The sequence below is a fragment of the Pinus tabuliformis genome, chromosome X (genome assembly GCF_031772625.1).
Source record: "Pinus tabuliformis cultivar Carrire ecotype Pingquan chromosome X, CPIR1, whole genome shotgun sequence".
In the NCBI taxonomy this organism is placed as follows: Eukaryota; Viridiplantae; Streptophyta; class Pinopsida; order Pinales; family Pinaceae; genus Pinus; species Pinus tabuliformis.
In genome coordinates this window covers 688,810,778-688,824,796 of record NC_142308.1, presented here as the reverse complement: position 1 = coordinate 688,824,796, position 14,019 = coordinate 688,810,778, and the positions used below count along the sequence as shown (strand labels likewise).

The 14,019-nt window shown below is 41.2% G+C and overlaps 1 protein-coding gene across 3 annotated transcripts in view; it reads left to right on the top strand.

Moving 5' to 3' along the window:
- The window catches only part of LOC149141845 (Urb2/Npa2 family protein), a 257,141-nt gene that overhangs the window by 128,396 nt on the left and 114,726 nt on the right, over positions 1-14,019 (top strand). For all 3 annotated transcript variants that reach the window (XR_016264824.1, XR_016264825.1, XM_089449600.1), the window contains one exon: positions 9,608-9,770. Coding sequence is in view for 1 of the 3 variants with exons in the window: in XM_089449600.1 (XP_089305726.1) it covers positions 9,608-9,770 (163 nt within the window). In the remaining 2 variants the exon portion in view is untranslated. Of the gene's footprint in view, positions 1-9,607; positions 9,771-14,019 lie in introns of those variants that run through there.

The following is a 14,019-nucleotide window of genomic DNA, read 5'->3' as shown; positions in this document are numbered from 1 at the left end:
TTTTCAGTTTTGGTCCCAGGTGATCAGACGATGACGTGTGCTCGTTATGTTTCAGAGCTCTCAGTGACAATGGGCACCTACACATTGACCGACCACTTTTTCGTGATAGATATTCCGGACACCAACATGATACTGGGTGTTCAGTGGCTCATCACTCTAGGGAAGGTCACGACAGATTGGAAGACCCTAGAGATGGAGTGGGATGATGAGAAGACAGGGAGGCATGAGAAGATACGAGGACAACATACATATCCGCCTCAGACTGTTTCGGCTCATCGGATGGAGGCAGTCTTCCGGAAGGGAGACATAGAGTGGGCAGTAGAGCTGCGTGCATCGGAGGCAGGGACTACAGGGCAGACAGTGCATCCAGAGATACAATCTATCCTTGACCAATATGCCATAGTGTTTGGAGAGATTCCACCAGGACAACCACCGGATCGGGGGTTTGAGCACACCATCGAGCTTGAGCAGGGCATACAGGCCGTGATTACCACCTCATATAGGCACCCCAAGGCCTATCGGGATGAGATTGAGCGGGCTATCCAGGAGTTGCTGGCCCTTGGGCACATTCGGCCGAGCACGAGTCCTTTTGCTTCTTCTGTGGTGTTGGTGAAGAAGAAGGACGGTAAATTGAGGATGTGCATTGACTACAGGGCCCTGAACAAGAGGACATTGAAGAACAGGTACCCCATACGTAGGATCGGTGAGTTGATGGATGAGTTGAGAGGAGCATGGTTCTTCTCAAAGATCGATTTGAGATCAGGGTACCATCAGATTCACGTGAGGGAGCAGGACATTCGCAAGGATTGTATCTTTTTTGTCGTTGACCCACTGACAAAGTAAGCGCATTTCTTTTCCATATCCGCACACTACACAGCAGCACAGGTGGCCGAGCTGTTCTTCAGGGAGATCTTCAGGCTACATGGTCTTCCTAAGACCATCGTCAGTGACAGGGACAACTGTTTCATGGGCGGGTTTTGGCAGGAGCTTTTCCGATTGGTGGGGACAGAGTTGACACCGAGTACCAGTTATCACCCACAGACGGATGGGCAGACAAAGATAGTTAACAAGTGGCTGGAGGGCTACTTGCGTAACTATGTCAGTGGGCAGCGGCGAGCATGGCTGAAGTGGCTGCATTTGGGGGAATACTGCTACAATACTTCACATCACATGTCCATTGGTATGTCACCATTCTATGCCTTATATGGGTATCATCCTTTATCTTTTGTTGACGTGATGTTTGGTGACAGCAGGACTCCTAGAGCCAAGATTTGGATCCAAGAAAGTCAGGATATCCTCCGAACTCTCAAGGATAACATGGCTACAATGCAGAACCAGCAGACGCTATATGCCGACAGGGGTCGGGTGGAGAGGTAGTTCGAGGTAGGGGACATGGTCTACCTACGATTACAGCCATACTGACAGTCGTCACTGAAGCAGAAGGGGGCTGAAAAGCTCAAGCCCCGCTTTTATGGGCCATACAGGGTGATACACAGGATTGGACAGGTTGCATATGAGTTGGAGCTGCCCCAAGGCAGCAAGATTCATAACATTTTTCATGTATCATGCCTAGAAAGGGCATTGGGGCAGCAGGTGACAGTGATAGATGAGCTACCACCCATGGATGATGAGGGGCATTTGGTATTGCAACCGGAGGCTATCATTGATACCAGGGAGAGGCAGCTGTGGAGCAGGACGGTCTGGGAATTCTTGGTGAGGTGGAAGAATTTGCCGGATGAGGATGCCACTTGGGAGAGTGAGGAGATCTTACAACATCCATCACTTCAGTTGCTTGAGGACAAGCAACATTTTGTCGGGGGAGACTGTAATATTCCTGATTAGCCCTAGCTAATTGGAATATTCGATTTTGTCAAATTTTGCCTTCTATAGTTATTTTGTAAATAAAAAAGTGAGAAAGGGGGATATAACTCACTTTTAGAATAAAAAGTCACTTCCTAGTAGCACAACGTTGTGACTTAGAGGGGGAGCCAAGGGGGCCAAGGGGGACGTAGAAATGGAGCCCACGCAGACACATGGAGGGACTGCGCAGGAGGGGAGGAACACGTGGCAAAAGGGGGATCACGCAGGAGGAGGTGAGCCTTGGGATTGAGAGAGGCAGAAGTTATAAAAGAGAGAGGAGCCCCCTCATTTTGATCATTCAGTTATGTGCATTTGTGATAGTCGTTTTGGCTTAGAGCATGCTGGCTGTTTATCTAGTCTGCAGCACTATTTAGTGCATTGAGTGTCTCCGTTCGGATATTTCACCCTTAACCCCGGGGGACTTCGAGTACCTGCTCGGGTAAGGTATTTTCGTTGGCATTTGAGCAGCAGTATCTTCAGCATTTTAGCAGTAGTTTTATCAGTGTTTTGGAGGACTGCACAGTACTGGGAGAGGGACACAGTTCTTTTTGGGAGCAGTTCTGGACTAAGGGTTTGTGGAGGATTTGAGCCGAGTGATTGAGTAAGAGATCATCTCTTGCATATTGGAGGAGTTTGGCAGAGTTTTGGGCTGAGTTTCGGAGGGTTTTATTCAGTGGCAGCGCAGAGCAGTGAGGAACTGCGCAGAACCCCAAGGGGGTGATTTTCAAGGGTCGGCCATTCCACGAGAGCTTTATGGGTTTTTCTGGGTTTCTTGAGTAGAGTCTGATTCCAGAGTTTTAGCTTTTTCTGAGGAGGGGAGCAACCCCAAATCCTCGTTTGATTTCTAGTAGCAGCAGCAGCAGCACAACAGTTTCCCAACAGCTTGGACGCAGATCAGAGAGGGGCCATTCCTTTGCTATTCTGAGTGTATTTCTTCGCTTGCCTAGTGCAAGTAGAGGTGCCATCTTCCTGATCACTTCCTATACTCATTTTATTACTTAGAATAATAAAATGGCTTAGCATTCTCTCTGCATTTCTTGTGTATCTGCTTATGGTTTATTTGATATATATCGTATCATTGTTATTTGTATCTCTTTGAGCATTCTCGGCTATTATACCACTTGTGTGTTTTTATTATACTCTTGGACAGAGTCTGGAAAGGGCTAGGTAGCCTCCGGATCTCATCCTCTTTTTAGATGCGACATATCTGGTAAAAGCCCTCCCAGTCTATCTCTGGTTGGAGTTTGCTTGTGTTTGAGGGATATTCCTGATAAGGGATATTACAAATGAACAAGCTGTTGAAGGTATTGAGGGTTCCCAAGGCATGAGATAATGCTCTGTCACATGATGTAAACCCATGGCTCTCAATGCATCCCCTACAATTGTCAATATGATCCTCTGGTGGGCTTGGTAAGTTGCCCAACCCATGATGAAACCACCTGCCAATCCTGTATAAGATCCAATGTGTCTCCTCACCTTTGACACAATAAGTCATTAGTGCAATTTAGTGAATAAACTTGTTAATCAAGGGCATAAATGAGACTTCATAGTGGGCTTCCCTTCCAAATTTGGGGCTTTAAACATGTAATGGTGTTACCTCCCTAGATAGGAGTGGCTAATAAACAACCCTATTAGGTGTTCCCAACCCCTAAAGTGAAGGACATTACCAAGGTACATCCTTCAAGTGGTAGGTGTCATGTGGATTATGATGAGGTGGATGGAGACACAGGGGTCTCAAGGCCAAATGCCATGGGCTCATGGGTGGTAATGGTGAGGGATGTCCTCATATTTGGCTATATGAATGTAAGTGGGAGCAATCATGGTATATGGGTTACCCCGACCTTTGTTTTTCCACCCTTCTTTATTTGCCTTTTGCCTTTTATTGATTTTTCTTTATTTTATTGCTTCGGGTTCCAGGGGATGAGAGCATGTTGTTTATGATATAACAGTGATTACCCCCTTAAGGTGGGGCAATTCATCGCCCACTGTTAAAATTGGCAACTAGGGCCAAACTCCACGTGGGTCATCTTATTTATGGCAGCGGATATTTTTCTTGAATCTCTCTCATCGAGAGGTGTAGGATTGATCTAAAGGTCATCCGATTCCGATAAGTATTCATGGAGTTATGAATTTATTTGTGTTATAAGATAGTTTGTCAAGGTCGGCCAACAACCAAATAAACCCCACATGTGCCCAACGTTTTAGTATAAAAGGAGACGACTTGAGAGTCATTTAATACACACTTCTATCTTGATTTCTCTCCACTTGTCTTGGGTTTTAGTGGAAGAGAAATCTAGGAGTGGAAGCCCTAGACGTTGGAGGAAAAGAGGCTGCCCTAGCCGCAACAAAGAAGGTAGGCCAACGAAGTGATGGATGGGTTCTATGCATTGACCTAAAGGCATCCCTAAATGCTGTCCTAAAGGCAGCCCTAACGCTGTTCTAAGGCTGTCCTAAACGCTGTCCTAAAGGCAGCCCTAACGCTATTCTAAGGCAGCCCTAAACGTTGTCCTAAAGGCAAACCTATTGCTGTCCTAAAGGCAACACTAATACTGTCTTAAAGGCAGCCCTAACGTTGTTCTAAGGAAGCCCTAAATGCTGTCATAAAGGCAGCCCTAATGCTGTCATAAAGGCAGCCCTAATGCTATCCTGAGGCAACCCTAAACGTTGTCCTAAAGGCAGGCCTAACGCAGTCCAAGAAGACAACCCTAACTTACGCCATCTCAAGGGTATCCTAGCTGCTATTAAGATGAAGATAGACGCTGTCCTAAACATACCAATGGTGCCCTAGCCGCAGGCATATGGTGCCCTAGACACAGGCCTAATTCGGTTGAAAGGAAGGACTGTTTTAAGGCCTAAAACAAGGCATTGAGCTACTGAATGGAGGTCGAGGGTAGGCCGAGTTGAAAAAGGGTTGTTTGGGGCAACGAAAAGGTGGGCTGTAGGTGATAGCATGGGAGTGTGGTAGGCCACAGTCCTAACCACCTCAAAACAGGGACAACATGGAGAGTTGTAGGGCTCAAACATGCCCAAGACAACAGTGCTAGTAAATGGGACAGCTAGGCCACATGGTGCTGCAATGTTCAATGGGATAACAACATGATGAGACAAAACAATGATGGGACAGCAGCATGATGAGACAGAACAATGATGGGACAACAATGATATTGTGTAGCAGTGGCACAATGGGACAACAATTACATTGTGCAGCAGTGGCACAATGGGACAACAAGCATGGACAACAACAAGCATGGTGCAGCATGGCAAGCATGGACAACATGGTGCAGCATGGCAAGCATGGTACAACATGGCAAGCATGGCGCTGCAAGCACATGAGACATGCTGTATGACAACATGGTTCAACAATGACATATGAGACAACAATGCAGCATAAGGTGCAACAGTATGATGTGTCCAACATTATGATGATGGGTGCAGCATGGTGAGGTGCAGCATGATGACGAGATGCAGCACAATGATAGGTGAAGGAGTCACCTTGGAGAATTAGTTGAAGCAACATGTCTTCAACTGCTGCTTCAACTGATCTCATGTATCATCTTCTTAGAGATGATCTATGATCTAGATAAGTCAAAGTGTTGACTTCTGTTGTAAATGTACTATCTCTCTATCTCTCTTTGCTGAACTATTGAAGAACATATAAGAAGAATCGATCAAGGGTTCCCCACATTGGGGTTTGTCCCCGGCTAGCGCCACATCTTGTGTCCTCTTGTCTTGGCCTGTCTTCTGCGATTTATGTTTATGTTCTATTTGCAGTTAACTTTAATGCTGATGTGATTGCTAATCTGGAAAAGATATTGAACTAACTGTGAAAATTGAAATAAATTGTTCTAAGCATAGAACATACCTAAAATTAACACCCACCATGGGTTGGGACATGCATGGGTGCCTTAATGATGCAAGGGACACTCATAGGTTCCCTAGGAACTAGGGTGATGGCCATAATGATAACGGGTAGAGCTCATATTTGGCTTTAGCGCACGTGTTAAATTTTATTGTCCTAGCCATATTTTGCATTTTATGGTATAATATCATTTTATATGTGGCCATATTATGCTTTTTTTTTAGTTGTATCAATCTCTGGGGCATCGTTCCAGGCCCGACCAAGACATGTGGACAAGGGGAGAGGAAGTACCAGAGCCTTATGGACTTAGTGGTCATGTGGACTCAGAGAGGGAAGATGATGAAATAAGGCATATAATGTGTAGAGGGGAGTGAAAAATGTGGAATTGGAAAATGGGACCGCGCTACCAAAATCGGGGTTTCCCAAATAGTGCCCATCCTAAAGCTGTAAGCCAGTAGGGAAGATCTCATGGGACTAGGGATGAGGATTATCCCCCTAGTTAAGGTAAGGGAACAAGACTACAATCAAAACCCTTCCTTATTCCAAGTCACCCAATAATCCAACCCAAGTGTGCCTAAGAAAAACAAGCATGAATACTCAATTGCATAATTAAAAATCATACCTTTAGGATTGGATGGCCTACTTTCAAACATATGATCATCACATATGGGCGAGGGGACATATCACTGGCTCAGGGAGCAGAGACATCTGGCACAATATTGGCTATATTGGTGGCTGTCAGGGGCTTCTGGCTGCTGACTAAAGATCAATCTAGGAGAAAATTTCTCGTATGGGGTCACCCACTAGTGGTGGGTAACAGAAACCATAAACTTCAGCCTCAAATGTCAAACTTCTGTAGACCTGATGCTTGGGACTTGCTTCCCAAACTTGTCATGAGTACCTCAAATAATCATCTAGAATATGCCAGCTCGGTCTCCTTCCATAAAGACAAACAATTTCAGATTACTTCACAGATCCTATCATAGAGATGAGGATAAGGCTCAAATCTATTCCAGACTTCGGACCCCTTCTACTACAGACTTCAGATCCCTTCTACTACAGACTTCAGACAAGCTCACAGTCAAGAGGAGGCTTGGATCTCAGCTAGGACCTGATCTCAGATTCCGACCTAATTACAAGCTTGTAGTATACCAGAACTCAAACCAATGGATGACCTCGAATCATAGAATAGGAGGCTCAAAGTATCCCTCTAGGACTCGACCTAGAGACAAGCTTCAGATGGCAAGAAAACTTAGACAAAGTAGACTCTCAGACCATAGAAAAGAGCTTCGGTGAATCCTCCTAGGCCTTGGCCTAGTAGCAGACTTTAGATAGCACGAAATTCAGACATGGAGCTGATCTCGGACCTATTCCATAGGAACAACATACCTCAAACTTGATCCATAGAGAAGTAGTGCCTTATGAAACTCGGCTCAAATCAGAGATAGTCTGCCTTAGGAAACTCAACCTCAGGAAACTCAGAGATAGTCTGCCTACCTCAAGAACTTGCATAGATATGTGCTCATAACCTCAAAAATATGTGTCCAAGACTTCGCATAAGCCTCAGATGATGATGGAAAGTGACTTCCTCCCAAACTGCTCTTCAAACGTGGTTCTGATTTCATGTTGATTTTTCTAGGGTTTACAGAAACTAGAAACAATTTCCTTCAACAGATAACTACTTCCAATGATTTATTAGTATTAATCATACAATATCGTTAAGCAGTTATACAGAAGAAAATTTCAACCATTCTAAATGAAAGAGCAGTAAAAATAACCATGAGACAATGAGACAAGAGATACAGAAAATTAGGCCCAAGGCCAGGGCAAAACCTGCAAGGGAAAACCCATAAATCATTCCTTATGAGAGAGAGAGAGTTCAATATCCATTAATACATCCGGAAATAAGACATCAAGATAACATCTAACCAATAACAAGAGCTACCACACCTCTCCTCCTCCTTCCTTCTGAAATTCAGCCTCCTCCTACTCCTTTCTTCGCTGGATGAGATCATGAGAGATAAAACAAGAGATCATTGATGTACCAAAGTGAGGAGGAGAGGTCTTATATTTATAGTGTTCCAAAGGGTGCCTCCAAGGGGCCTAGCCTACTTGGGGCTGACATGATCAAGGAGGAGGCCGACTTGACATTTTTTGAGTCATTAAATTCAAATTTAATTTTTCCTTTTTTCTTTCGATGGAAATACCAACCATGACTACTATATTTCCAACAATTTTTCACTTTATAGTATCACATCATTACTTTAATGTGCTAATGAAATAAACATTACAATATCTATCACATCGGTGGGGGTCTCCTGCTTTTAGTTCATAAGTTTTCCACTTTGTGATGATCCTTCTTCAAATGTGCTTGGGTTTGTGGCTAATCCACAGTGCCTTAATTTTGTTGTTTTACTGCCCACAATTTGTTTCCTTAGATTTGTAGCTTAATCACAATTTTTTCACGTCTGTCTAATTAGTTGTATCTTTTTTCACAATTTGATCTCTTCTGAAATGCCTGTAATGTTTGCCACCATTTTTTAAATTTTTTTATTTTAAATTTAATATGAAAAGATAAAAAATACAATTTTATTAATTTAGAAGAAGATATACAAGGCCCTCGGCTATATCAGTATGGGTTTATTCTACTGTTTTTTTTAACTGTAACTTAAAATTGTATTCCTTGGAATTCTACATTTGTGGTGTAGCTTTACATAAAAAAGAGATCAAGATGGGATCAAAATTGGGATGGCAGTCTATTACAAACATTTTCTTCTAGCTGCCTAGGTTCTCGGAAAGGCAGTCTATGTCTCTTACATAAACATGCCTAGGTGTAAAGACTTTCCAAAAAACTCCCAGGTATTCACAAAATTTTGCATGCGTATGACATCAAAGAGCTGGAGATCTATCATCTTCTTGTGCTGATGCCCCTTCTGCACTTGAGACTGGTCCATTGAGATTGGGAATGTTTGGGTTTGGGGGCTGACTAAATGACTAGATATATAATGTCCTGAGTGCCTCTGATTAGCAAACTAATGCAATTCTTCCAACTGTTGACAAAAGCTGATCAGTTCATCCTCAGTCCTTTGCGTTATAGTTCTATGGTCAATAAGGAATTCCATGGCTGAGGTGACAGTGGATACCAATTGATTGTGTTTCAGTTGAAGCTCAAGAATTTCATCCTGCAGTTGCTTCATTTATTCCTCCACTTGTTGCTGTGGCACTCCAGTCTTCCTTGGCATTTTTAAAATTGTCCTGTGACCTCAATTCCTCCATTTCTTAGATGCCCTGTTCTACCAGGGATGTAGGGGCCTTAAGAATATCATGGCCAAATCACCCTTTAGGATAATTTGGATCATGACACTATCTTGAACACTTAGGTTTATTTTGATCTTTTTTAGCTAGAGTTACACTGTACACTTTGTGGGAAGCTCTTTATCTCATCAACATTTTCTAGCTACAGTTTATACAGTGAATCTTATCTAATTCTGGCTATCTTTGGTTTGTATATTATAGTTCTGTTATTAGTGGCGATTAAATATATTCATTGTACTCCTTTTCAAGTGTACTGCATATTCTCCAATATGTTTGATGGTTCATAAGTTGGGCCTTCAGAGCCCTGTCTAGCTCTTTTTAAAAGAGAGGGTAATAATCACCTTAGCTCTTATTCATTATTCTCTTACTCGTTATGCTGATCTCATTTATACAATTTGAAAGATAACTTCAGGCTTCATTCAGTGTTAGAATGATTTTTGGATGCATATACTCAGGAACCTCTAGTTAAATTTCTTATTTCAAATTTTCAAGTTGATTCTCTTTTTCTGGTATAAATTTCTGTTGAAAGTGATTTCTTGGAACTGTTGCTATTGATCGTTGCTTATTCTACAGGGAGAGTGGGCACTGTATTGCTCTTCTTGGAGACTCATTGCGTATCTTCCTTTTCTGCTTGGAGTTAGTAGATCATGATAAGGCAGAAAAATTGAATGCCAACCTCTGGACTGTAAATGAAGGAGTTAAATGTGCAAGCTGGCTTCGACGAGTCTATGAAGAGGTGATTTATATACACTAAATATGCATTATCCTATGGAATTGTTAACTATAATGGATAACCTGAGAGTGATAGATAAAATGACTGTTATCTTCATATCACATTTTTAACGAAAAGCAATACGTTTTACTCTATAATGAGAAACCAAACATGTTTGTTGTGGCATCACATATTGATACGATGCAAGGCTTGGTGTTGTTGTCATATTTCTTTTCTCCCAGTGGTAAACATATATTTGTAAGGATATAAAGATGTATAAAGCTCCCAAATTGTATGAAAAACTAAAGTCCAGTGTAGTAGATAAGATTTTTTTTGAGAATCAACAGAAACTTGGAAGAGCTTTAAATAAAAAGTTGTAAAATGAAGAGAGAGTTAGTACTTGCTTCATAGCTATTACTAACATATGTACATACTGAAAGAATCTAACATTTCAGGAGGAGGTTGGTTTTCATGGTAAAAGTCCAAAACATCAATTTCAAAACTAGGCTTCAACTCTAAACATACAGCAAGAGGCAACATGATTCTCTCATCTCAAGTTAGGTGTTTTGCATTCTATTTTTCAGGAAATTTCTGACATTCTGAAGTGATATTGTATTGCTGAACTTTGCGGGCCATACCCTTTGCCAATATAACTGGTTCCTTGCTTTTGAATATTGCTTGTTCTGAGATCCACTCATAACTACTTCCAATGATACAATTTGACTTCTTTAGAGCATTCCAATCATTAAGCAGCTATACTTGAAGAATTTCAACCATTAACTTCAATAGAGCAATAGATATCACAGTAAAAACAATGAGACAAGAGACACCAAATTTTTTTAGGACAAAACCCCACAAGGGGGAAAACCCGGTAATCTTTCCTTATGAGAGAGAATTCAATTAATCAATTGTACATCAGAATATTCCAGTGAAAATGCGAATCTTTGACCTTAATAATTGCCAAGTCAAAACCAGTCAAAGGAGAGAAAAAGTGAACGAACTGCTCACAATCAAATTCTGAACAAGGGGCAAAATTTCGGCCTGAGGCTGCTGGTCAGAGGACTGAAATTTGGTCCTGCAATTTTCACAGAAAATTCAGTCAAACCTTGGTCAATGGCCCAGAACAGAGATGGATCTTCAGTCAATGAACCACAGAGAATTCGATCTCCAATCCTCAGTCAACAGTTCGGTCAAACAAGAGAGAAATGAATCAAGTCAACACTGGTCAACAGAAGTCAAATAAGCTGGTCAACACAGATAAATCCTGCTCTTCTTCTTCACATGTGTGAACAGATCTTGTCTTTGATCGTATGCATGAGATGTGTGATGGTGCCAAATGAGGGCCAACGAATGCCATTTTATATGAGAATCAAGAGATGGGTTACCTTGGGGTCAAATGTTAAACCCCTTCAAGTGGTGGGGCTGACTTGTCCATTTGAGGCCGACTTAGACAGCTGGAAAATACATAATTTCTCCTTCAATTTTGACCATGAAAATACTGACCGAAGCTACCATTTTCTAACACGCCCTCTTAGTTAGAGAGGTACTTTTCATTCTCTCTCAAGATCAATCTCCCCGACCAATCCATTGGTCTCTCAGTAATGACCTAAGGCAGAGATCACAAAATCAAATGTAGAAGTCTCATCACAAGGAAAGATACATAGTATCAAGCTCATCCCACAAGCCAAAACCAATGGCATCAAGGTTAGAACCCAATTGACCATGGGATAGAGTACTCAAAATCAATATTTCCAACCAAGTCCACTTGGTGTCTCAGTCATACACAATCACTCAAGGAAGAAAACTCAAAATCAGTGTCCCCGACCAAACCCATTGGTCTCTCAGTCAAACACAATTACTTAAGGGATCAGTCCAAGCCTCAGAACCAAACTCCCCAACCATATTGGTTTCTTAGTTAATCTCAGTGACCCAAGGGAGTAACTGGGACAATCTTCCTGACCATAAACCATGGTCTCTGAGCTAAGCCCAAGGACGATTGTCAATTTCATGATGCTATACAATCAGTGTAGAGAGTGACTCTCAACCACTCCAAGCATTTCTCTGAAATAATCAAACTTCATTCGGGATACTAGCTTTGTCAAAACATCAACAACCTGCTCAACAATAGGGATGTATTCAAGCCTCATAGCTCCAATATTCTGGATGTAATGATACTTGATCTCAATGTGTTTCGACATTTCATGAAAAATTGGTTTCTTCGAAAGCTTTACACAACTTTGATTGTCCCAATATACCATGGTCGATTCCAACTTGATCAGACAAACCAACAAGCAACGTTCAAAGACAAATTGATTCACAACGGGTTGAATAGGCAGCTAAATACTTAGCCTCAGCCATACTAAGTATTGAAAAATGTAACTAGTTTCGGTCTTCATAATTGTATTTGTCAAAAAAGAAAGAAAACAAAATTTTATTGTAATTGAAATTGACTTACTAAAGCACGGTTTTCATGTTTGGGTCAACGGTCAATAGGTCAAAATCACCTATTGAGTGCTTTAGGGTTTGTGTCTTGTGTCAAAAGTCAATGCCATGATGTATAAGACCCTTCTTGGGTTCATTATATCAAAGAAAGAAATTTATTTTATGTATTCTAGTCATGTTAACCCCTCCACCACAAGTCGGCCTCAAGCACATAAAAGTCGGCTTCAAACACATCATGTCAGCCTCAAAGAATAGACTCCAACCACTATATATACCAAGCATTCGACCTACCTCAGAAGAAGTGAAGTACACACTTGTTCTACAATGAAAGTACCAAGAAAGGTATGCGAAGTCAAAGAAGATAAAAGAAGGACAAGCGAAAATAAGTCTGAACTAAAACACTGAAGTCTATGTCACAAATATGAAGAATTATGACTAAGTTGCAGGGAATGAAGGTTAATAATATATCTCAGAAATTGCAGGGCCGAAGTGGAAAGGCAAGCTTCAGGATTGCAAAAAGAGAAGATACTTTTGTTGAAGATTTGACTACTGTTTGTTTTATCACTATGGGAGGTCGACTTGATGAATTGAGGGGTATCGTTGTATTGGTTAAAAGGCCCTGGTTGTCTCAATTTGATTTAAATTTACTAGTGAAGAGTTTGACTGGGTTTTCCCCTTGTTAGGGGTTTTGCCTTGGCTGAGTGCCTACATCTTGTGTCTTCTTCTATGTTTATGATCTTCATTGTTTGGTATTTCGTCTTGATGAAAAGAATATAATAATTTGTGTGAAGAACTAATGACTAAACTATCACAAGAAAATGTCAAAGTAAGAGAAATCAACTTAAGAAAAACCTTAAGGCGTTGACCTAATGGATTTCTCAACATGGTATCAGAGCTAAGGTTAGTAGAGTAAGGAAGCTAGTAAGATCACTTCTGTGGTAAGAGAAAAAGGGTTTTAAATCCATCCTTGTAGGCCGAATCATCAAGAAAGAGAATCAAATTGATATGATATAGTTCTAGGCATGATCATAAGACTATAAATCTGCAATTAGGCTGCAGTATTGGATAATTAAGGCTTCAAACCTAAGCCAATGAAGTGAAGAAGTTATAGGAGTCAAATAGCATCGTTTTGTTGAATCGAAGAAGCTAGGCTACAAGCCTAGTCAAGACCAAGAAGAAGCGCAAAATCTATACATGAAATTTAGGATCTAAAATCAACTCATAAATCCAAAATCACCAAGTTCTGTGTGATAGAAAAATGACCAAGTCATATATTTTGAAGACTAAAAGGCAGTCCTGAAAGCTTTCAAAGAAATAAAAGGGAGGGAACTAAGACCGAACCAATAAAGGCAGTCTCAAGATCATTTGAAAGAATTTGCATATTACAATTTTGTAACTCAAAGTTGCATTGGAAGTTGTCAATTGATCCAAAGTAAAAATTACAATCCAATAAAAATTAAAGTCTTATCAAAGGTATTGCAAAGGACTAAGATCGAGTTATTGTAAAGCCATAATCACCATAGAAGACAAGGAAGAAGAGAAGGCCGAGTTGTTTAGAGGCTATGGAGCTCTACTGAGGATAACTGTTACAAAGTTTCACCTGTGGTAAAAAAACACAGATTTGTGCATATACATATGAAAGTAGATCGAATTTGAACAATGATGAAGGAACCAACTTCTTGGTGGACATTCTCTCGCCAAGTGATAGTATATAACTATACAACTAGTAATTGGTGAACCCTATTCAGAGAAGTCAACTTCAGATTTTTGTTGAAGTATGCCTTGTCTACATATCTTGGAAAGTAGACCAACATGAAGTCTTCCTAAAATT